Source organism: Urocampus carinirostris, chromosome 3, assembly GCF_059441175.1.
Source record: "Urocampus carinirostris isolate Australia breed hairy pipefish chromosome 3, RoL_Ucar_1.0, whole genome shotgun sequence".
In the NCBI taxonomy this organism is placed as follows: domain Eukaryota; kingdom Metazoa; phylum Chordata; class Actinopteri; order Syngnathiformes; family Syngnathidae; genus Urocampus; species Urocampus carinirostris.
This window is the reverse complement of record NC_142351.1, coordinates 51,960,904-51,983,377: the sequence shown is the minus strand read 5'-3', so window position 1 is coordinate 51,983,377 and position 22,474 is coordinate 51,960,904. Positions and strand designations below refer to the sequence as shown.

At 43.7% G+C, this 22,474-nt stretch overlaps 2 protein-coding genes and 1 long non-coding RNA gene across 6 annotated transcripts; 1 reads left to right on the top strand and 2 right to left on the bottom strand.

Annotated features, from left to right (window-relative positions):
- Positions 1-1,683: 1,683 nt before the first annotated feature.
- kansl2 (KAT8 regulatory NSL complex subunit 2) lies at positions 1,684-11,480 on the bottom strand. 2 transcript variants are annotated; one of them, XM_088332333.1, is made up of 10 exons: positions 11,319-11,480; positions 8,824-9,084; positions 5,425-5,597; positions 5,084-5,201; positions 4,773-4,936; positions 4,526-4,689; positions 3,464-3,554; positions 2,700-2,953; positions 2,429-2,626; positions 1,684-2,360 (listed from the first exon to the last, which is right to left on the bottom strand). In XM_088332333.1, exons 2-10 carry the CDS (start codon positions 9,075-9,077, stop codon positions 2,313-2,315), a joined length of 1,464 nt encoding a protein of 487 aa, XP_088188459.1. In that variant the 5' UTR covers positions 9,078-9,084; positions 11,319-11,480; the 3' UTR covers positions 1,684-2,312. The 2 variants fall into 2 exon arrangements, with proteins under 2 accessions (XP_088188459.1, XP_088188460.1); XM_088332334.1 differs by lacking the exons at positions 2,700-2,953; positions 3,464-3,554.
- Positions 11,121-19,697, top strand: LOC148370034 (uncharacterized). The gene is made up of 2 exons (XR_015850077.1): positions 11,121-11,252; positions 18,814-19,697. It is a non-coding gene; the product is annotated as an uncharacterized LOC148370034 (long non-coding RNA).
- Positions 12,293-21,772, bottom strand: ccnt1 (cyclin T1). 3 transcript variants are annotated; one of them, XM_088332332.1, is made up of 9 exons: positions 21,542-21,771; positions 20,411-20,492; positions 20,211-20,339; positions 19,860-19,920; positions 19,269-19,331; positions 19,136-19,181; positions 18,833-18,996; positions 15,777-15,847; positions 12,293-14,723 (listed from the first exon to the last, which is right to left on the bottom strand). In XM_088332332.1, the coding sequence occupies exons 1-9, from the start codon at positions 21,712-21,714 to the stop codon at positions 13,515-13,517; spliced, it is 1,998 nt and encodes a 665-aa protein (XP_088188458.1). In that variant the 5' UTR covers positions 21,715-21,771; the 3' UTR covers positions 12,293-13,514. The 3 variants fall into 3 exon arrangements, with proteins under 3 accessions (XP_088188458.1, XP_088188457.1, XP_088188456.1); XM_088332331.1 differs by having other exon boundaries at positions 19,136-19,188; positions 19,270-19,331; XM_088332330.1 differs by having other exon boundaries at positions 19,136-19,331; positions 21,542-21,772.
- Positions 21,773-22,474: the final 702 nt, after the last annotated feature.

Below are 22,474 nucleotides of genomic sequence, written 5' to 3'. Positions count from 1 at the left end.
ACCTAGCATTTCTTAAGTTTTTGGCTTTACACGGTTTATTTAAGATAGAATTCCTTCCGCTTTTGATACGTCTTTCACAAGGGCCGGATGAGACTGGGGTACAGAGAAAACATTTTACTAGTTTGTAGAAGTTTCAGCAGACATGTTTGTGCAGCTCTCAGTAGTCCAGAGGGGTTGACATCCTGCTTATATGCAGGCTAGGCTGTTTTTAAATTGCATGTTAAAATGTTTTACCAGAGCATGGTTCTATTTGAGGTTTCCCTTATTTTATGCAAGGCCCAAGAATCCCTCAACATGGATGTGTTCTTTTGGTACACAGTTCTTTCTGTGTCATAATCATTTTTTTTCTCTATTATTTATTTTTATTGCATTTTAACCATTGTGAGTTTGGATAGAGGGGATTTTATTGTCTTGTCGGCCCTACACCGAATGTTTTTATATTGTCTGAAAAGCGCTTCACTAACAAATTGTATTACCTTTTAATAAATCAGCAAGTGGCAGACATTAAAAGGAGGAATACACTGTGTTCTCACAATAATTTACAATATATATTCACATTGGTATTTGTAATTCGTACCTTTCTATGAGAGATCTCAGAATTATCCCAGACACTGGAGGTAGTATGATGTTCAGAGGGGAAAAATGAAGGGGGTCAAGGAATTTCTGCAGAAATGATTGCTGGACTCTGATGGTGAGCCTGTGCGGAGCATCCTTTTTTTTGAGAATAACATGACTTCTTGGCTGAATTTGAGAAGAAGACCAGTGACAGGATGTGATAAGGGGTGGTAATGCATCAGAGTGATGGATGCCAACAACTGTTAAACTCGAAAAAGAACATCCCCTGTCAGGGATCATAAAGGTTTTCGCTGTGGACGGTGCGCCCACTGCAAAATGAATTGGATTGAATAAGGGTTTGAAGACGAGTTAGGTGTGTCAGTGTCACCTGTCAGCTTATTGTCGGCGTAATCAATACATGCCTTGATGCGCACTTTACAGATTTGTTTGCGGTTTACACAGCACACGGGTCGGCACATCACTAGAAAGAGCAGGCAAGTTGGGAAAAAGAGCAGTGGAAGCTCAAAGGGTTAACGTGCAGGTAAGCAGGTCACAATTCTGTAGTTTTTTGATTACGCCCAATGGCATCACAAAAAAACTGCTGCTTTTTGAGCATTTTAAATTAGGCCTCTCAGATATTAGAAGACTTGAGCTGACCACTACGTTGCTGTGGCATGATTTTCTTGGCATATTTCTTATCTAAAAGCATTTTGCACAAATGATCAAGTTTAAATCAGTTAAAGCCATTGGGTCTCACATTTGAACAAGGGCGAGGTTGAATCCCCCTTGTAGGAGGGCGGATAAGATAACACATGACTAGGAACGATCTTAGATAAGACATTTTCTGCGTCTTGCAGAAAAAGACTCCAAAGCTGAGTAGTTAATCTCTTTGGCATTCCGTAAATAGCAAAACAAGAGTATCCAGTAGCTTGATTTTCATTTCCAATTTATTTCTAATTTAAGATAAAAGAAGCAGGCTTTAGTTCAGGTCAACATCTTAATTACATATAACAATCTGAAGATGTCTGGAAACAAAACATCAGTGCATGTGAAAGTGAGTTGCTATGATGACTTTCGCAGTGTTTTGGGACCGTTTATTGCCTACCACACATGTGACACAAACAGCAGTTTGTTTTTATTTTTATTTATTTTTTTACCAGCAACAAGTCAGCATTCGGCAGTTGCCAACAGCAAGATGTAATTGTCTAAACATTCAGCCTGTTCAACAATATTAGCTGGGTGTTTCAGCATGACACAAACTTGAAAATTTTGCAGCCACGCCCTCAATTCACACAAATTATTTTAACAAAAAGCATGCTTGACCATATTATTTTTTTTCTCCACAAAAAAAAAACACCTCTTTGCAGCCACATGCACAAAATGCTACAATACCTATTCTGATGAAAAATAAGTAGAACATGTTCCTGAAATGTGCCAAGATGCGTAAAATTTGGTACGTCAGAAAAAGAGTAATGCCCATTTGCTTTTTCCTTGATATCAGTTTGCTATCACTTTCTCCTTTCTTGTCCACAATCTAAAGATAACTAATGAAACCTGGAGCCAAATCCCGGCAGTTTTATACCTGATCGTGAAATACACCAACAATGATCCATACCAAAATCTACAAAGAGGGTTTGGTTTAACACCAGTCAAGTTAGCCCAACATCAGGCAGCAGGTGGTTGACATCAAGTGGGAAACGTCACTAATGTATGCAGCTATCACTGCAGGAATGAGAATCGAGACGACAACTACGCCTTCATCTTAGCGCATCTTCTTGGGCTGGAACTGCCTGCATCAAAACCACCTGCGGGGGAAAATGAGGCCATGTCACCTGAGACTACAAGGTGCACATATCCGGCCGCGGGCACAAACCTGCTGGTGGTCTGCTGTGTCACCAATGTCCTGCCCCGACGAGTCCAGGTCTAATGGGTCTGGGTCGTCGGCAGTCAGGAGGTCCATGGGGGCCTCGGCGATTGCTCGGATAGTCTGGTCTTCCAGGGCCAGGGCTGTGTCGAACTGAAGAGGAGACGGGGGGCCGTCCTGCATTCCATCTCCTTCAACATCCAGGTCCTGCACACCAGGGAAGTGAGCACATTAACAATACCCAAATTGTTTCCCACCCAAACTGCTCTCCTGGACGCACATCGCTGAACTCCAGGGGAAGGCTCTCACTGGGCCGGAGTTCAGCAGCGCTCAGGTACAGCTCTCTGGCGGCCGGAGTGGACCGCTCCTGCGGGAGAGGTTCCCACTCGGGCTGGTACATGGGGGCTGGCAGGGGGAGGTGCAGAGGGCAGCGAGGGTCGTCTGACTGGCCCATGTGCACTGTGCGCTGGCAGGGAACTTCTTTGGTGCCAGGGCAACTTTTAAAAAGCACCTGGTTGCCATCTTGGGAGATGTCTGAAGAGGCTGTCGTCAAGGAATTGAGGGCCAAACCGTTGATGCATATTCCTTCAATTAGCCAGTTGGTAAATACTGACTGGAAAGGCAACGAATGCCTTTGCATTCTATCACCGGCGCACACGCTAGCATTTTGAACAGGCATGACATTTGAGGGAGCATGCAGAAGGGCCCAAACACTGATCACAAGAGAATCTTTGGGGGACACAAATGTCGAATTCACCGATTCCATTAAGAGAAAAAGCAGCCCTATTTCACCAAGCAGATGAGAGAAGAGAAGCCAAGTTTGTGTTTCCCCCGCTTGGCAAAATTTTAGCTAAGTTGTTGCGGGCTTAGTGACATTACAGACACTGCTTGGGTATTGTGGCTGGAGAACTTCCCTTATTGCAAACCTTAAATTCACGTCATCACTTTTTTGGATAAAACTCAAACCTCACTTAAATCTGCAGCTCTTTGCGACGTCATTGCTTATGCTTTAAGCCAAAAATTTCAAATGTTTGGAGAGGATACGACTGACGCAGTGGCGCGTGAGTGGAAGGGAGGGATTGCGGCATCGACTTCCATCCACGACGGAGATGCATTTCTCCTGCGTCGGTCGCGCCTGAAAAAATATCCCAGCAAGAAAGTCATTCTGGTTGTCTTTCTTTCAATTTTTGCATGTGTTGATGGAAGTAAACAGAGCGCTTTTGGAAAAGAAAACCTCAGAAAAAAAACAAAAAAAAAAAAAACGGAGCAAGCAAGCCACGATCTCTTTCAGTCTATGTGGTTGGGGAAAATGCTTTTTAATGTTTCTCAGTTAAAAAGGTCTTCATGCCTGCAAAATTTTGAGATTGCTGCCAGTGTGCAGTAATGCCCCAGCACTCCGAATTCCGTATCAAGATCATTTTAGAAGCAGAAGGACCCTCAGGCCTCAAACTCATCTCATTAGCCGTACCGCTTATTCTCATTAGGGTCGCGGGGGGGCTGGAGCCCATCCCAGCCACCTCCGGGCAGTGGGCAGGGTACACCCTGAACTGGTTGCCAGCCAATAGCAGGGCACACAGGGACAGACAACTCATTCGCAACTAGGGACAATTTGGACCGGCCAATTCACCTGAAATCCATGCTTTTGGAACGTGGGAGGAAACCGGAGTGCCCGGAGGAAACCCACGCAAGCACGGGGAGAACATACAAACTCCGCACAGGAAGTCTGGAGCTGGATTTGAACCCACGACAGGTTCCCATGACATGAACTGTGCCGCACAAGCGCTAACCACTGCACCGCCGTGCTGCCCTGGCCTCAAACTCAACTCTCTAAAAACCATAGGAGACGCCACAGGCACAGTTGTACCCCTTTGCCCGCTTGATCCACTTCCAAAAATGGTCATACATGTGAAACTGAAACCCCTGCAAAAAGGCCCAGGGCAAGCCTTTCCTGACATAACACCCTCCACTTGATAGCTGCTTTGATTTACAGAGTCTACCATTTACTAAGGCATTTGAAACAGTTAGGAGGAAAACAAACCACGCAATCTGAATCTCTCTGAAGGCAAGAATGCACCCTTTGGTTTAGTAGGGGCGTGTGAAAAGCACCTGGGGTGGTCCGTCGCTCAGCGCCTGCCTGCGCTCTCTCAGCTGGCGATGCAGTAGCGCCTCCACGCCGTAGCGCCGGCGGTAGCGGCGGAGAGCTTTGAGCTTCCTCAGATTATCCCGCTCCTTGATGGACAAGCCTTCAGGTCCTGTCAGAAGACCACTTCCTGGAAAAGAAGAAACAAGCGGACGTAAGGACGACTACTTCCAGTGAGGGGGCCCAGCCCACAGGAGCCGACCAAGTACTTACCGATGGTCTCGTGCTCTATTTGGCGACTGTGCAGGTATCGGCGCTTCTTCTCCTGGAGCAGATGCTGAAGTCGTTTGAATTGGTCGATGTAGAGTGACTGCAATCGGATGAGTTTCTCCCGGGTGAAAAGGGCCACCTCCTCTGCCGTGTACACACCAGCATGCCTGCAAACAACAGACATTTGCGTTAGTCTGGGCCAGTGTCGAGAGCTTTAGCATGGAAGCCGAGGCTGCACTTTACGCCCCCCCCCCGGCGTGGTATGCCTCATATTTCCTGTGATCTTAATTCGTCTGTGCCTCGAGCAATCTTACTTGAGAGGATCGTCGTGGTCACTGTCCATGCTGTCTGCCTCACTTTCAGGGTCACCTCTCCAAGTCTGATCTAGCGCCAACGGACCCTGCTCTTCTTCACTCAGTGGACTGTCTTCATCTGGACAGAATGTGTCACATTCATGCTTAGTTTAGAGCTTGGGGAGGCGGGGTGGTGGGAAGACCAAATGCTTGCCAATTATGTTTGCTTTGGGGTAGCATTGACAAACAATGGACGAGGCAAAAGGTATTTTCAAAGCTGAAACCATCGGTTGTAGGCAAGGCAAAAACAGGGACCCTTAGCAGGCACAGCAAAAGAAAAGAGATGACGGAAGGACATTTACCCAGAACGCGAGCAGCTTCACAGCGAGTGCCGTCCAGTCCACGCGTCTCTGCGCGGCCATAGCCGCTCAGCTGCGACAAGAGCATTTCGGGTGATGGGGTAGACGCTGCCTTCCTCATTTGGGCGCGGAGGGCCATGGCGTTCCGTCGGGCGTGCTCGGCACAGAAGGTCATGCTGCGAGGGGACGAGACACACACACAGAAGCATATAAAATGGCGGGGAATAAGTTACCATAAATTCCGGACTATAAGCAGCTACTTTTTTCCCCAAAACGTTCAACCCTGCGGCTTATTCAGTGATGCGGCCAATTTATGTAATTTTTTAAACGGCCGCCAGCGGCGCTCGAGTACAAAAGGTAAGATTAAGACCGGTGGAATATATGCGCTGAAGAAGACTGCAACTTCTTGGCTTGTGCACAAATTAAATTAGCGTTAACATACCCCCATCATGCAAAATGCAAAAAGAAAGGCACATCAAAAAAATCCACCATCACCAACGGGTTCTGAAAAGCCGGTCTGCTGCGTGACGGAGAGAAGGGCACAGAATCAGGAGTGGATGGGAGCGTGGGACGACGTCTATACGACAAAGTTACTCTCCGACACTGGGGAAGACGACTTTGATGGCTTCAGTTCTAAGGAGGAAGATGAGGACGGTTTATCGTGATTTTTACAAGTACGTTATGTTTTTTAACAGACCTGTTTACTGTGTTGCAAGCGTATTGCTACTATTAACTGCCCTGTCAGGCACCGTTTGGGATGAAAGTTATATTATTATTATTAAAGCTTTGAAAACTCTCTCGGTGAACCGCCTTGCTTTGTAAATATGTGTAACCATGTATAATATGTATTTGCAACTGTATATTTTTGTAATGTATTTATTTTAGAGACTTATTCTGATATGTTTTGCACGGGCGAATCAAAAAGGGGCGAAAAAAAACGGGGCTGACAGGAAGTAGAGTAAAGGTGAGACGTGTTTGTGGACGCGGCGGACAATAGTTGATATATATTTTTCCCACACTTACCTTTGGAAACATTTACTTTTTTCCTTGGATTACTTTCAACGGGACCCGGACTCACAGGTCAGCATCAAACCTTAAGTACCGATATCATTTTCCATTCATTCAGGAAGAATACAAAGACTCCAAGTCAGCAAACCACACTTTTTAACTCGATTGTCCAAACCAACAACAAATAGGGATTTGCAATGAGCATGTTGACCGCAAGAGGGCACTCAAAGGTCACTGTTTCTCAAAGGCGGAACAGTTACCATTTAAGTTTTAGGTCAGGGGATGGTGTAATAATAGTCTGAGGTCTGTGCAGCCCTTTGAGAGTCTTTGTGATTAAGGGCTATACAAGTAAACATGACTTTACTTGAAGCATAAGCAGTATCATTTAATTGTAACTGCATTTCCAATTGTCTATCAACCTTGTTCATATTCCTCAAGATGGGTGACCGACAGCATGACAAACACATACGATAACAAAGAAAATTAAAAAGGGAAAAACTTTTTTTAGGGACCATGGCCATCCCAAATGCCCAAACACCCAAACGAGTTGGGCACCTCGGCACTTAAGTTGGTCAAGCTTTCCTCCCTCCAGATCAAACGGGACACAAGAAAGCGGCCATGTCAATCGGGTCGGGGTGACACAACACACTCTTGTGTTCAACAGCAGGGCCAGATAGCTTTCACTGGTTTACCCCTGCTGCATCATACAGGTGCCCTTAGAACGTATCCAAACATCCCACTATACTTTTACAACACCTCTCCACTCATTCCCATCACCAACAAGAGCTCTAGCTTCCACTAGATTTAGACCTCTTTCCTGCAGTGCACTCATAACACCATCCATCCACGTCAATCGCGGCCTTCCTCTTGGTCTCCTTCCATTTATTTCTGCTCTGTAGATCCTTTTTAACATTCGCTTCTCATCCATCCTCTCCATGTGTCCAAACCAACAGAGTGCTCTCTTATCCACTACTACTCCAGTTTTTTAACTCACAATTTCATTTCTAAATCTATCCAATCTCATCACTCCCAACATACTCCTCAAACACTTCATCTCAAAAATATTTAATTTCCTTCTCAAATCTGCATTCAGGCTCCAAGTCTCTGCACCATACAACACAGTCGGCACAATCACACTCTCATTCAGTCCCCTCTTAACATCCATACTCATACACTTGTTGCTCATCACTCTCCTCAGAACACCCTAAACCTTGCTTCCATGATTCATTCTGTGCAATACCTCGCACTCCAATCCACCAACTGCAGCCACATCACAGCCCAAGTACCTAAAGCTTTCAACTTCTTCTAGCACCTGTCCATGCAACCTGATTTCTAACGCCATGCCCACTCCATCTCGTGAACACTTCATCACCTTACTCTTCCCCAACATTCACACATAACTTACGCCTACCTGTCACATACTCTTCCAAACTCCATTACCAACCTCCTCAATGTTTCCTCAGAGTCAGCCAGAAGCGCTGTGTCATCTGCAGACAACAACCGACTTACCTGCCACACCGTTCCACTGTTATCCAATTTTCCAATTGTATCCACCGCATTTTCCAGTATATATAGGCACACAAAATGATAAGGCGCACTTTCATATTCCTGGACAATTTAGGGTTTTCATAAGAACACTCTAAAATTCGGAACGTACGATATATCAAACATTATACTAGTTGCACCTCTAATATTTGGTCTTTTATGCATGTAAAAATGAGTCTTGTCAAGGTGCACCCAAGAGTCTTTCCGGCAGCTCCCTGTTATCTTGCACGTTTTGTGATTTATTGTCTGCTTCTATCTTCGGTGTTTTTCCGTCCTGTTTGACAACTACACTTTGGATTACTTTCTATCCTATGGACATGGGTTTTAACACACAAAAATTCGTTAATTCGAGGAATCAACTCCTTGCCCTGAAAAATTTTCGTGCCGGATGGAGAGCCGAAGCTAACTAAGCGGCGTTATAAGTCTTCGGGAACATCCGTAATCATGGTAAATGTGAACTCTCTACCAAATAAGTCCGACGAACTGGCTGTGCTGGTGAAAAACATCAAAGCGAACAGGGAGTGAGGTTGCTGTATTTTACAGAAACGTGGCTCGCGTATAGCATCCCGGACACTAACGTGTAGCCACTCGAAGCTACCCGAAGAGCTACCCGGCTTCAGCGCTGTTAGACAGAGACACGAAAGCCTGCGGAAAGCGGAGAGGTGGACTCGCTAACACGAGGTGGTGTATCCCCGGGCACAAAATTTTTCCATCTGCCGCAGGGACGTCGAACTTTTGGACTAGCGTGTGACATAAATGTTAATCTGTTAATAAACAACAAGGGAGACTGCTGGAAGTGTGAATTTCCCGAAGGGATGAATAAAGTATCTATATCTATCTAGTGCTTACCCGTCTTTTCTCTCGACTTTGGGTGCAGCATTGGGGCAGCGCTTGCTGTTCTTGGTGGAGATGTAATTGCACTGCTTGTAGGGAGCGCTCTTGTCCTCAAGAATGTGCTTGACGCAGAAGTCCAAGCCGTCTAGACGGGGCTGCGAGCATGGCCTCTGTGAAAAGGCGCAAGTCTGAGGCTCCAGCGGACGTGCCGGCACCTGAGGAAGCCGGCTGCGACTGCTAGGCAAGACGTGGATACGGATCCTGTTCATTGTGACTCTAAAACATTTTAAGAAAAAAATACATCTTAGTATGGGTGGGGCAAAGATTGCACCAATTAAAAAAACATTTACTTGAGAATGCAAACAATACATTCTTACACATTGGGCAGAATTTTGTTTTAATTCTATTTACTCCAATACAGTGTTTATCAACTATTTTTTAAGTCAAGGCACTTTTTTTTCATAAAAAAAAAATCCAGATACACTTTATTAACACTTTTGACTAATGTAAATATTTATGTAAACTGTTTATCTAAATGGTTAAGATACCCAAATTTGTATCTTAACCCTAATATTGCTTGCACGTAAAAGAAATTGAGTTTTTAAGAGTTTCAGAATCTGAAATTAATTAATTCAGTGCCATAATGTACAAGTACGTTTTCAGAAGAATTGTCCCAGAGTGCCAAAAATTAGAAAAGAAACTTATTAAAAGAAAAAAAAAACTTTTACAAGGGTTTGGTGCAGGTCATAGGTATCAAGCCTCCGGGAATGGTTTCAGTGTGATAAAATCACCATTGGTGGCAAGAGTGGCTTTCATTAAAAATGTGTCCACACATCAAGGGAGCCCCCACTTCCTAGTGTCGCTTCCTGAATCCAGCTATTAAAGTCTGTAGGCTGACCATATGGCGAGTAAGTAGTGAAACAATGTGTGAGAGAAGCTAACATATGGACTGACAGCTTATTATTTAATGGAAGAAGGTGTCACCAGGGGCAGCACGGCGGCGCAGTGGTTAGCGCTTGTGCGGCACAGTTCATGTCATGGGAACCTGTCGTGGGTTCAAATCCAGCTCCAGACTTCCTGTGCGGAGTTTGTATGTTCTCCCCGTGCTTGCGTGGGTTTCCTCCGGGCACTCCGGTTTCCTCCCACATTCCAAAAACATGCATTTCAGGTGAATTGGCCGGTCTAAATTGTCCCTAGGTGTGAATGAGCTGTCTGTCCCTTGTGTGCCCTGCGATTGGCTGGCAACCAGTTCAGGGTGTCCACTGCCCACTGCCCGGAGATGGCTGGGATGGGCTCCAGCCCCCCCGCGACCCTAACAAGGATAAGCGGTACGGCTAATGAGATGAGGTGTCACCAGTAGTGAAGTAGTCAATCTAACAATCCGCAGGTCACAACTTCCTAAAAATTAAAACTTATTTCTCAAGTGACCAATATTGATCATACTGTTCCCAGGATCAACAGAAGAAACATAAGTATCTAATTCCTTCTACAAATTCATGCCGGAGTTTCTTTTCAAGCGAATGTTCAGGCATCAGTTCAGTGTTATCACAATAAATTGTTATTTTGCAAAGTGCACCTGTGTTGTTTATGGAAGGCATTCTTTAAATTTTAGAGGTATCACAAATGCAAAAAAAGCACCCTTGTTTAAGTTCTGCTTGAAATGGAACCTTTCACAAAAGCCGTTTTCCTGGAAACAAGTACTTCAATAAAATTTGGCTATGTTTACCTGTTGTTTACAAAAATGGTAAAAGTTAGAAACACACATTACTTCTAATGAAAGGTTAGGGTTGAAACTTTGGCTTGATATACCCTATGCCTATACAGTTAGCTATAGGACTACATTTTCTGTAGGCCTTCTAAAATGAGTGGCAAAAAATTGGTGGCACCGGTTCTTTGCATTTGAGAGAAACGTCTGGCACTGAATGAGTTAAATGTAGTGTAGAACTCTGGCTAGCATGTGCTGAAGTTGGGGTGGTATGTGATACCTGTTACAATTGAATGCGATTATATACATTGATGCAACTATACAAAATTGTATTAGTTCTTCGTCTTGTTCGGACAGCAAATATATTTATCTCTCCAAGACTATCACAGCCACCAATCGAACCCAAAAGTAGACATGCTGCAATATTTTGCTTCTCGGATGTTTTATTCGGAATTCCCTAGTAGAATGGTCTCGAGGAGGGCATTTCGGTTAAGTCTACGTCAGTCCAAATAAGGTCAATTACTTTTACGTAAACGCGTTGTTCACGACTAAACCGTTTGGGTTGTAATTAAAGAATTCACATTTCCAATTGGTAAACAAAGTTCATCACACGAGTGACTGCATCACTCTTTGATCAGGCGCCATCTTTGTCGCTAATCGTAGCTTAGCTAACACTTTGTAATGTGCAGTTAACGCTTTGCCGAGGGACCCCTCTGTCACACACGATAAGCTCTAACGCGTGAGTAGAATTAACTATTTCTACGATATTAATTGTTGTATTCAATAGCGACAAATACGCACTTACTTGAATCGTGGCGACTCTCCGACAAAGCAAGACAATGCTGTTCTGCACTCAAGCTTCGAGTAGTCGACGAAGGCTCTCCCTACGCGTCCTCTGATTGGTCCAAATAAGTCGTTTGCGTTTACTCGTTTAAAGGCTGCCCATTAAAAGTAACCATCGATTCATTACATACATACATACAATTTGCCATTTGCACCAAAAATAACGAAGAGGTAGAAAATATTTGAATGTAGGGTGTGTCGGTGGAGGAGTCCCTAAAAAAAGTGAAATAGGTATGTGGTGAAACCGTCCAACTAAGTTCAAAGTCATGTTTATTTGTATAGCCCTTAAACACAAGGAGTCCCAAAGGGCTTCACAGACCACAGAATGTCAACATCTAATGTCTAGCTTTGTTTTTCAGTAATATGCTTTATCATTCAGCCTGCTTTGTAACGTTATAGAGCATATTATTTTACTAAACGTTTATTTTTCAGTTTCAAAACCATGCAGGTTAGTTATACAAACCTTAAACATACATTTCATACAAAATACAGCACTGGAGCAACTTACCAACGATTGTCCGGAACCTATCTCGTTCATAATTAGGACAGCATCTGTATACATGTTACATAAAAAACCATTAAGCTTTATTTCCCACTGCACCTATTTGCTTTTATCTTACCTTCAGCAAAGCGATTCGGGGCAGAACGTATTAGTGAGGAGTGGGGTGGTGGTGCTCAAGAGTGGCATCATGCTCAACCTCACGGGTTTACGTTTCTATTTGTATGAGAATGGTGAAAGTAAGGAAAAAAAATGCTTCTAGTAATGTCCAAATACCAACCTAAACCCAAGAAAAAAATATAAAAAGATGTTGGTCGAGCGCGTCTAAAAAAATGCACATACTTGCAGGCACATCCTGAACGAGCTGATTGAGAATCCAAATATGATCAACCCAGGAGATGACAGCACAGAGTTAAAACAAAGTTACGAATTCCATATAGCCCCTTCAAGTATTTGTGTTCTTTAATATGAAAAAAATACATTATGTAGAAACAAATGTTCACAATCACATAAAAGGTTACCTGGAGGAGGAAATCCTGCTAACATGTCTTTGTGACCGTTGCCATGTCCGTTACAAAACTACTCAAATGCAGGAAAAGCTCCGGTAAATAGTCATTTGCATTGCTGTGTTGCGTGGCAGTTTTTTTTTGATTAGCTCCTTAACAAAGATTCACACTTGCACTTTAGGTAAACAGCAATCAAATTTTTCAGTGCATCGACTCCATGGCTACAAAAAATAAAAGTCGCAAACAATATATGTAGCACACTGTTTTGGGGTCATGTCAGCAAAATGTTTTTCTAAATGAAAAGTAATTGGAGTAAAAATACAAAACAGATGAATAAAGTCTGTCCTCTTTCGTGATTAAAAACAATTGTAGCATAGAGTGGAACAGTTGAAGGTTAAAAGATAAACGAGCAATACTCTATAAAGATTACATCAGACCGGCATTACCACACAAGTGAACACTGGACTTCAAATTTTAAAGAACAATATAAAACACTCCAAAATTTGAATGCCGGCGTGACGAACAATTGCCTAATCCATCATCTGATATGGTCAGCATTACCCTTAATCTAAATATGACAAAAACAAAAAAAGATACTATTCAAAATCTTCTGCATCATTAAGTAGATTTGCCTTTTTGTTTTAGTCAATACGTTTGCCTATAATTTTACAACCATTTAAAACAATGACTGCAAGAACAACTTTGAATAATTTACATGTAGTTTTTAACAAATTGCAAAAATATTTTTATGCACTGTGTACACATCAGTACATTAAGTAAATGTATCACATATCATCCAAAATACCAGCCCCATCTCTTTGGTAAAGGAAAACCAATGGGGATAGAACCTAGTCCTAGACACATTTCATTTTTGATCATTATGGCAAACAAGATTAAACAAATACGAGTGGGGGAATAAAAATCCATAAATAACAATAGTAAATCCTAAAAGCAGGTGGATAGTGATCAAATCTCTTCAATTTCCTTTAAAAGTGGGCACGATAAAAAAAATGACAACAATCCCAGCCAATATGCGCTGTGCGCCCTTCTGGGGACAGGATGGAGCTTTTCAAGCCTTCTCAGTAAAAGCAAAATGTTTTTTAAGTCTCCTGTCGGCAGGTCCCAGTAGATTTGAAACAGAGACAGCAGAAAGTCACTTAGGCAAGGGAGGAAGAGGCGGAGGGGGGTCTGAAGGCAGGGGTGGGGGCCTAGCGGTGTTTCCCCGGGACCCGCCTGAGTACTTGTAGTCACCGTATTGGGATCTGTAGTCAAAGACAGACGGCTGTGAAGGCTGCACCCCTTGCGCGCTGAGAAGCGAGTTCAGCATATCAAAAGTGTCTTGATACTCGTCTGACTGGGAGCCTGCCACCAGAGAGTGCCCGTTGGTGTCCATCTTGTCGCCTTTGGGGTGTGAGTAAGTCCCGGGTGGGCGATGGGGGAGGCCGAGCGCAGGGAGGATGTCGGAGGAGGACAAAGGTGGAAGCTGATAAGGATTGCGAGAAGATTTGCTGACTTTCGAAGCGGAGTGGGCTGTACCCAAAGGGTCTTGGCCATGAGTCCTCTTGCGTGACGAGGATGAAGAAGAGCCCGTGCGGGACGAGTCACTGACAACTTTTTTGCTGCTTCCTGCAGCGATGCTCGTAGAGGCATGCTTGTGCGAAGAGGAAAGGGAGGTACCACTAGAGGAAGGATGGTGGTGATGGTGGTGGTGAGGATGGTGATGGTGGTGGTTTGAGCGCTCACTTCTGTGTTTGTCCCTGCCTTTGCCCTCCTCAGTGGTGCCCCCCCGCTTGTCAGGCATGCGAATGCGCACTTTGATGTCCTGCTCAGCCCCCCTGCCACCACCGCTACCACCACCAGAGAGGGGAAATCTCATCTTCAAAGAGCTTCGATCGTGCCTTTCCTTCTCCAGAGGGATTTTCAGAATGATAGGCGAAGGGTTCGACATGTCAGAAGAAGACGAGGCAGACGGCTGCTGCTGCCTTTCCTTCCTTTGCTGCTGCCCAATTAGAACCTGGGCAGCGTTGGCATAATCCCGCTTGACGCTAGCCTCCATATTCTCCAACTTTCTCTTCTGTGCGGCCAAGACGTCTGCGTTCTTTGCGCGGTACTCGCTCAATGACACCTTGGCTGGGGCGGGGACGTGGACCTCGTGGTTGGATGGGTGATCGGACACCCCCTGGTTTTTCCCGCTCCAAGCCGCCGCGCTGCAGGGTGTTTCTTTGTCAGTTGCTGCTGACAAGCTCATCAGGCCCGCTACGGTGCTCTCTGACGAAGCCATGGAGATCATGCTCATCATGGTGTCCCTTTGGTCGCCTTCTTCTTGAACCTTTGGCTTGGCCTTTGGCGTCTGACCTCCTGCCTGAAATTAAATAAAGGCAACACCCAGGTTGTTAAAAAGGGTTTACAAACTTGCTGTAAATCTGCTCCACAGGTAAGATCTTAAATCCAAACCAGACCCAAAAATGTCTAAAATGTCTATTACGTTTGGGTCGTTTCTCTCTTGCTGACCTTCAAAAAAAATTATGCTTAAAAAATGTACACTAAAGCGATAAGTGGATAACTAAAAACATTGCATGTATTGGAATAAAAAAAAAAACTTTATGCTTTGTCTTACGGCCTCTTGCTCTCTTCACGTGCTGCACTAGAATTCCCAAGAACGTACTGCTGTTGTTTTTTATGGCCTAATTTTCAACCCGTCAAAATGACGGACGGCCTTAAAATATTTCCGTAAAATCTTAAAAAAAAAATCTACTAATGATGCAAAATTGTCTGTTGAACTCACCTCTGCAGACAGAAATATAAAAGACGTAAAGGTTTATACAGTCTTGTTTAACTTAGTTCCTGTTACAAAAGACTGGCTTTAATAATAAATCAATTCTCTTCCCTACAAATAAAATATGAAATTTTGTGTTTGCTTCGCGCTTCGTCCTGCAAAAAAAGATAAATGGTCAGGCTCAAGCTGGATTGGACTTTAATCCTCGCAGAACTGGGCAAGGCTGTTTTTTATAGGCCCGTTTTGTCTTCTAATCAGGGTACATTGTGCCTGTTATATCATATAAAGGAGAAGAATAAAGACTGACCAAATTTGATTTAACAGTGGATAGGCGCAGGCAATATATAAAATTGTGCAACGATTTAACTTTTTAAGATTCAAAATTGGATGAATTAACAAATTGGTTCTGCCTCTATTGCTGCAGAGCGTGTTTCATGGGCTTATGTAGCTTTGCATTAGCTTACCAGTGAAGAATTGCTACAGCTAAGAATGCGCCGCATGTTATCAAGTTCTGCCGGGCTGGATATAGGTATAGATTTGGCGAGAGTGTCGCTAAGTTTAGTGTCCATGATTACCCAACTTGCAACATGCAAGCAAGGTTTGCTCATCACATACAGTAGAAAACATGACCAGACACACCTTCCAGTTGCGAATGCGTTTCAATCTGCTGGGCGTTTTCTCCAAGATCTGCAGGAACTCATGGGTGAGCTCTGAATGAAGCAAAGGAAACGAAAACATCAGCAGGAGACCCGTCAAAGTCATGCAACAGATTACAAAAGGGATGTCCTGATATGATCCAGCCACGGGAAACTAGATCACCCAGATTGCCTGCTTGTCAGCTGATCCAAAAGCAAACCATACAGACATTGAAACATTTATTGGGGCCATTTTCTGGTGATTGAACATTTGGGATATTTTAACCTTTGTCCTCAAAATCCATTACCTATTAGAGGTCCACCACGTTGTTGTACTCAAAAATGACCCGCTTCCTTCACCCAACTGGCAAAAAAAAAAGTTGCGTGCAGACCTACCCCAATGCCATGGCCATGCAGACTTTATAAATTTACTTATATCCAATAAATACAAAGTACATTATGACATTTTATTTTCAAGCTTACTTCGGACTGGTCTTACAAATTTCAGTAATGGGCCATAAATGAAAATGTGAAGTAGCTTGAATCCACAAACAGGAGAAAAGCAATATAGTGAGGGAACACCAATCACTGTTACAGACCCATAACTTTGGACTAACTTTCTGGCCAGGTTTAAGAATAAAATGTCAATCATTAAGTCAGCCCGGGCTTCTTGGTCACATTTTTTTCAAGAGCCTTCAGCTGGTACAAAATGCTGCAGCGAGGCTTTTGACTAACTAAGTTTGTTCAGATTACCCTGATTTTAGCTAACTTGCATTGGCTCCCTGTTAGCTCAAGATGTGATTTTAAGGTTCTGTTGGTATTACAGTAAGACCTTGGTTATCGCGGTTAATGGGGACCAAAACCACCCGCGATAAGTGAAAATCCGCGAAGTAGCGGCGCACTTTCAAAAAAAAAAAAATAATTAAAAAAAAATATTAAAAAAAATAAATAAATATATTATTATTTTTAGACCCGGTTAACGGGGAACAAAACCACCCGCAAAAAGTGAAAAAAAAAAAAAAAAATCTCATCTCATTATCTGCATCGCTTATCCTTATTAGGGTGACGCTGCGTCCGCTGAACTCGCTCCGTCGCGCGGCCCGGGAGTGACCTCCGGGCCCCCGGTGCTGTGGAATGCTCTTCCCCCTAAGATTCGATCTGCAACCTCAGTGGAAATGTTTAAATCTAAGCTTAAAACACACTTCTACTCTATAGCATATGAATAACCCATATTTTATGTTGATAATGAGTATTATTTGCCCTCATGTAGGTTTTAGATGAGGGGATGGTGTCATAATAGCTTGTAATAGTCTTTGATCTGTGCAGCCTTTTGAGACTCTTCGTGTTTAAGGGCTATACATATACTGGACTGTCTCAGAAAATTAGAATATTGTGATAAAGTTCTTTATTTTCTGTAATGCAATTAAAAAAACAAAAATGTCATACATTCTGGATTCATTACACATCAACTGAACTATTTCAAGCCTTTTATTATTTTAATATTGCTGAATTTGGCTTACAGCTTAAGAAAACTCAAAAATCCTATCTCAAAATATTAGAATATTATGAAAAAGTATACAATTAGGCTATTCAACTAATCACCTGAATCATCTAATTAACTCAAAACACCTTGCGAGGGTTTCCTGAGCCTTAAAAACACTCAGCTTGGTTCAGTAAACTAAATCACAAGTATGGGGAAGACTGCTGATCTAAATGCTGTCCAGAGGACCATCATTGATACCCTCCATCAGGAGGGTAAGACACAAAAAGAAATTTCTCAAAGAGCAGGCTGTTCACAGAGTGCAGTTTCAAAGCATATCCACAAAAAGTCTGTTGGAAGGGAAAAATGTGGCCGGAAACGCTGCACAACCAAGAGAGATGACCGCAGCCTTAACAAAATTGTGAAGAAGAGCCGCTTCCAGAATTTGGGGGAGCTTCAAAGACAGTGGGCTGAAGCTGGAGTCCAGGTATCAAAAGCCACAGTTCACAGACGTGTCCGGGAAATGGGCTACAATAGCCGTATTCCCATGGTCAAGCCACTTCTGAACTCAAGACAACGGAAGAAGCGTCTGACTTGGGCTATGGAGAAGAAGCACTGGACAGTTGCAGAGTGGTCCAAAGTCCTCTTTTCAGACGAAAGCAAGTTTTGCATTTCATTTGGAAGTCAAGGCGCCAGAGTCTGGAGAAAGGCTGGAGAGGAGCAAAATCCAAGTTGCTTGAAATCCAGTGTGAAGTTCCCACAGTCAGCAATGGTTTGGGGAGCCATGTCAGCTGCTGGTGTTGGTCCACTGTGTTTCATCAAGTCCAGAGTAAATGCAACTGTGTACCAAGAGATTTTAGAGCACTACATGCTTCCATCTGCTGAAAAGCTCTATGGAGATGATGATTTCATTTTCCAGCATGATCTGGCACCTGCCCACAGTGCCAAAACCACCAGTAACTGGTGCACTGACCATGGCATCACTGTCCTTGATTGGCCTGCTAATTCCCCTGACCTGAACCCCATCGAGAATTTATGGGGTATAGTTAAGAAGAAGATGAAAGACACCAGACCTGCAGATGCAAATGAGCTGAAGGCCGCTATCGAAGCATCCTGGGCATCAATAACACCTCAGCAATGCCACAGGCTGATTGCCTCCATGCCACGCCGGATTGATGCAGTAATCCGTGCAAAAGGATTCCCAACCAAGTACTGAGTGCATCAATGGACATTTTCAAATGTTTGATTTAGTTTTGCTGTTATAAAATTATTTTTTTTACTTGGTCTGAGGAAGTATTCTAATATTTTGAGATAGGATTTTTGAGTTTTTTTCAGCTGTAAGCCAAAATCAGCAATATTCAAATAATAAAAGGCTTGAAATAGTTCAGTTGATGTGTAATGAATCCAGAATGTATGACATTTTTGTTTTTTCAATTGCATTACAGAAAATAAAGAACTTTATCACAATATTCTAATTTTCTGAGACAGTCCAGTAAACATGACTTGACTTATGGTCACTTGAAGCAGCATTTAGATGTAGTCCACATCATGTGTCTACTAGAGGCTCGGGCTCAACGTACCATCCAGGAGCTTGAGGGTGACTGTCGGGTCAACATATTCCCACCAGTGTTTGCCGTCAGTTGACACAGGAATCTCCCAGTTGGACCACTTGCAGGCCAGATGTATGCAGACGCAAGCCACCACAGGGGGGCTGTATTGCAGGCAGAAGGTGGTCAAGTGGAGACTACGCAGCGGCGGACATGCCATGAGGACCAGGACATAGCAGTGGAACAGAGAAAGGGTGTGGGGAGATTGGGAGACAAATTCAATACATTGAAGAATTCTAAAGGAGCTGAAAGACACGGCAACTGGAAACACAGTACCTGTTGGTAGCCATAAAGTAAGATGTTTGCGCCAGATCCTTGCTTGCTGATACAACAAGAAGAGAGCGAAACACGCTTAAAACCCGAATCACAAATGCTTTCGCTGATACAATCCACTCCTCCCAATGCTCACCTCGGACTAACTGGGTACACTTGACAACATGCGTGTGTGGGTGGTCAATGGTGATTTCAAATGCTGCAATAAGAAAGGACACAAAATAAAGAGAATGAGTTGGACACAGCCACATGACAGCGCCTGCCGTTTGAACACCACAAAAACAACATCGGCCCTCGTTGGCCCAAAAAAAAGACAGCATTGGTATTTTCCTGGGATCTTTCATGAACATTCTGCCCTAGGTGAGAAGACAGGTTTACAAGAAGCAAACCACACCGGACAGCTGTTTATCACACTTCCCTCAAACTGATTACGATGGAAGTGTATCGACAAAAAATACTGTCGTTTCACAGGAATTAAGTAAAAAGAAAAAATGTAATAAGATCACAAAAAATAAATCAACCCCATGTTGTCAGCTTCCAATAAATAGTCTACCCCCTCCAAGAATTAGACTGTTTGTGACTTGGTGAGGGAAAAAAAAACCCGCAACATTGCAGAATTGTCAATCCTCTGTCCCGTTTCTGTTGGACAAAAGTCAACAATGGTTACTTCTTGAAAAAAAGTTAGGGGGGGAACATCAAGGGAGCCCAGCTAGCCTTCCCAACTTACCCAAGGTCTGGAGTATAATGCTCTCAAGAATGACCAGGTCTTGGGCTTGTTGCAGGTAGGCCTGAGGTTGAGAGGACAGGCACATTACTTAGTGCGAGGCCACAAGCCACCCATACACAAGTTCAGCCAGTCATGCACTTGGCGTTGGCTAACGGCAAATGATTGTGGCGCTCATCTTGAGAAGCCGACCTCCGGCCATCCGTCTTTTAGGATTGCCGGAGGACCGCCACTCAAGGAATGCAACGTGCCACTTAGAAATCCATTCGGTAAAGGCTTTTTTAAAAGCAGAGACCGCAAGAAAACACTTCAATATGCGGGTCCCAGACAACAAGGTTCGACACTCAAACTTACATCACTCCGGACGTCAGGTGAGGGATCCTGCGGGTTGAGGCAGGCGTGGGCCACTTTGATGACATGTTCCAACTTTCGTGGTTGCTCTTCAACCTTGGCAGCCAAGAAGAGAGCCGCTGGGGAAATAACCTGAAACACCGCATCTTCACTTCTATACTTCACTCAACGTGAGAAAAAAAAGATGCCAGGAGCATACTCACGTTTCGGTGAAATCTGGTAAATGACTGGACCATGTAGAAGCGATGCATGTACACGATGGATGTGTTAATTGTAAGCTGGGACCTAAAGTATGCCTGTTAAGGTAAACTGTTTCATTCACATTCGAATTTCATCACAAACTGTTTAAACGGAACAAAGAAATGCGGTTGTAAAGTGATGGATTGCATAACAACTCAAACACAAACTTGTAACGTCTGCAGAAATATGGTTGCTGGCCGCAGCACAATCTGTGTATGGTCATGGGAGAAAAAGAAGCATTCATTTGTGTTATGGGTCGTCTCTCATAATGACATAATGGTCTAGCCTGACAATACACTAAATACTCACCAAAAATCGTTCCACAGCAACTTTTCATTTTGAAGCGAGTTTGAGTGTTTCAATGGTATACATTTCAAGTATGCTTGATGGCAATGTCTCTAGCACGGTATACACTACAGTTGTAGCTTAGTCAAATTGACGCATCGTAACATGTATTCGTTATATTGTAAGTGTGGAGCATTATTTTTGCTTGAATGTCGGAGTCAAGCAATAGAGGTCGCCGTCGTGGATATGTTTACTTGAGTACAATTTTATTGTTGCTAGCGGAGGAAAATAGATTTTTGCTTATTATTTTGAATGACATTCCTGAACAATCTCATCCCGCCTAAAAAAAATAGCATAAGTGTGTACAGTGAGTTTTTTGTCAGAAGATGTGTTTAGATTGCAACCACCCAAATAAATAGTTAAAACACATTTGAATTAACTCGTGAAAATCAGTATATTTAACAGTGGGATAAGTTAAAGGAGCATGTACCATAAAAATGTGTGTGTGTGTGGGGTGGGGGGGTGTTTGAGATGTCTGCTTAGTTGTACCGAAAGCAATTTATGTGCGCGCATGGCTAATGCAAACGTGCTAACGCGAAGGCCCGGAGCCTCCTCGGCTCAATACAAAGACCCGCTGCTGTGAGGTAGCTTGGTACACAACACAGCGGTGACAAGTGCTCAATTTTTCATCGTGTGAAAGAAAGCAAGACATCCACGCGCGCAGCAATCACCAAGGGAATCCAATGAGACGCTTGCTGCCGCTAGCCTTGGCTAGCCGCTAGCAAGCCAAGGCGGCGGCCAAAGGATACACGTTGAGCCGCTGGCCCATATCTTGCAGGAGGTTGGCCGCTTGCTGTCTGTACGACAATTCTTTGTCCGGATCAAGCCCAGCTCGTCGAGACGGGTTGTTGTCGATTTCTTGCCGACTGTAGTACCATTTGTTGTTACAGCTTGCTGAGGGACAACGAAGCGAAGCCGCCATTACTGACGAGGTGGGACTTTTAAAATTGCGGCGCGTCACAGGAAGTGCGTCTCACCCAAGCCCCATGGCTTGGGGTGCGTTCCTCTCACTAGCCGGCAGGTAGCAGTAAAATCTAGCAACAAGGACATCTTTGACATACACAATCCCTGCGGAAAAAATGGTTCAAAAGAGTTCCGGTGAAAGTGAAAACCCGCGAAGTAGAAGCATTGGACCTCAGTAACATAACATATTCGACTAACAAACCAAATGTAGATCTACAAATAACACAGAATTCTGGTTGAATGGTGTTTATTGTCATTATACAATAGTCCAGCAAAATTGGATAGCATCCCCCCTTCCAGTGTAAGTCAGGTCTCCGTAATGATTAAAGTACATGAATGTAGCCATCTCCAACGAGTTGTAGCTCCAAGTCAACCAACCATTCTATGGGTAATAGGTCTGGCTTTTGTGAAATACAGAGTCCGCAGCAGTGTCTTGTGTGGGTTGTTACGTAGCCATAGGCACAAGTTACAGCCTCATTTTCCACTCCCGAATACCCGCTCAGTTTCTTCCCAGACCAGATCAAAATCCACGGGACACCCAGTGGTAATAACCATTTGTTTGCGCTCTTCTGACTTAATTGAGGATTTTATTTTCAATGTAGTGCACACGTACACGCACCTCTGAAACCTGCCTTCGTGATAGCATTTAATTTGCTGTGTTTTGTCTGCAGCAGAACACAAAGCATGATGAATATCCACCAAGTATCGAAACCGCAAAA

Bases quoted from the DNA above. Each gene is read 5' to 3' on its own strand.
- kansl2 (XM_088332333.1), bottom strand. From the start codon at position 9,077: ATGAACAGGATCCGTATCCACGTCTTGCCTAGCAGTCGCAGCCGGCTT. The intron at 5,202-5,424 runs GTAAATGTCCTT...CATTCTGTCCAG, and splicing joins TGAAGCTGCTCGCGTTCTGG to ATGAAGACAGTCCACTGAGT. The intron at 3,555-4,525 runs GTGCTTTTCACA...ATATTTTTTCAG, and splicing joins TGAGCGACGGACCACCCCAG to GCGCGACCGACGCAGGAGAA.
- ccnt1 (XM_088332330.1), bottom strand. From the start codon at position 21,714: ATGGCGGCTTCGCTTCGTTGTCCCTCAGCAAGCTGTAACAACAAATGG. The intron at 20,493-21,541 runs GTATCCTTTGGC...GGCATACTTTAG, and splicing joins ATGGGCCAGCGGCTCAACGT to GTCCCAGCTTACAATTAACA. The intron at 15,848-18,832 runs GTACGTTGAGCC...TGCTTCATTCAG, and splicing joins CACCCTCAAGCTCCTGGATG to AGCTCACCCATGAGTTCCTG.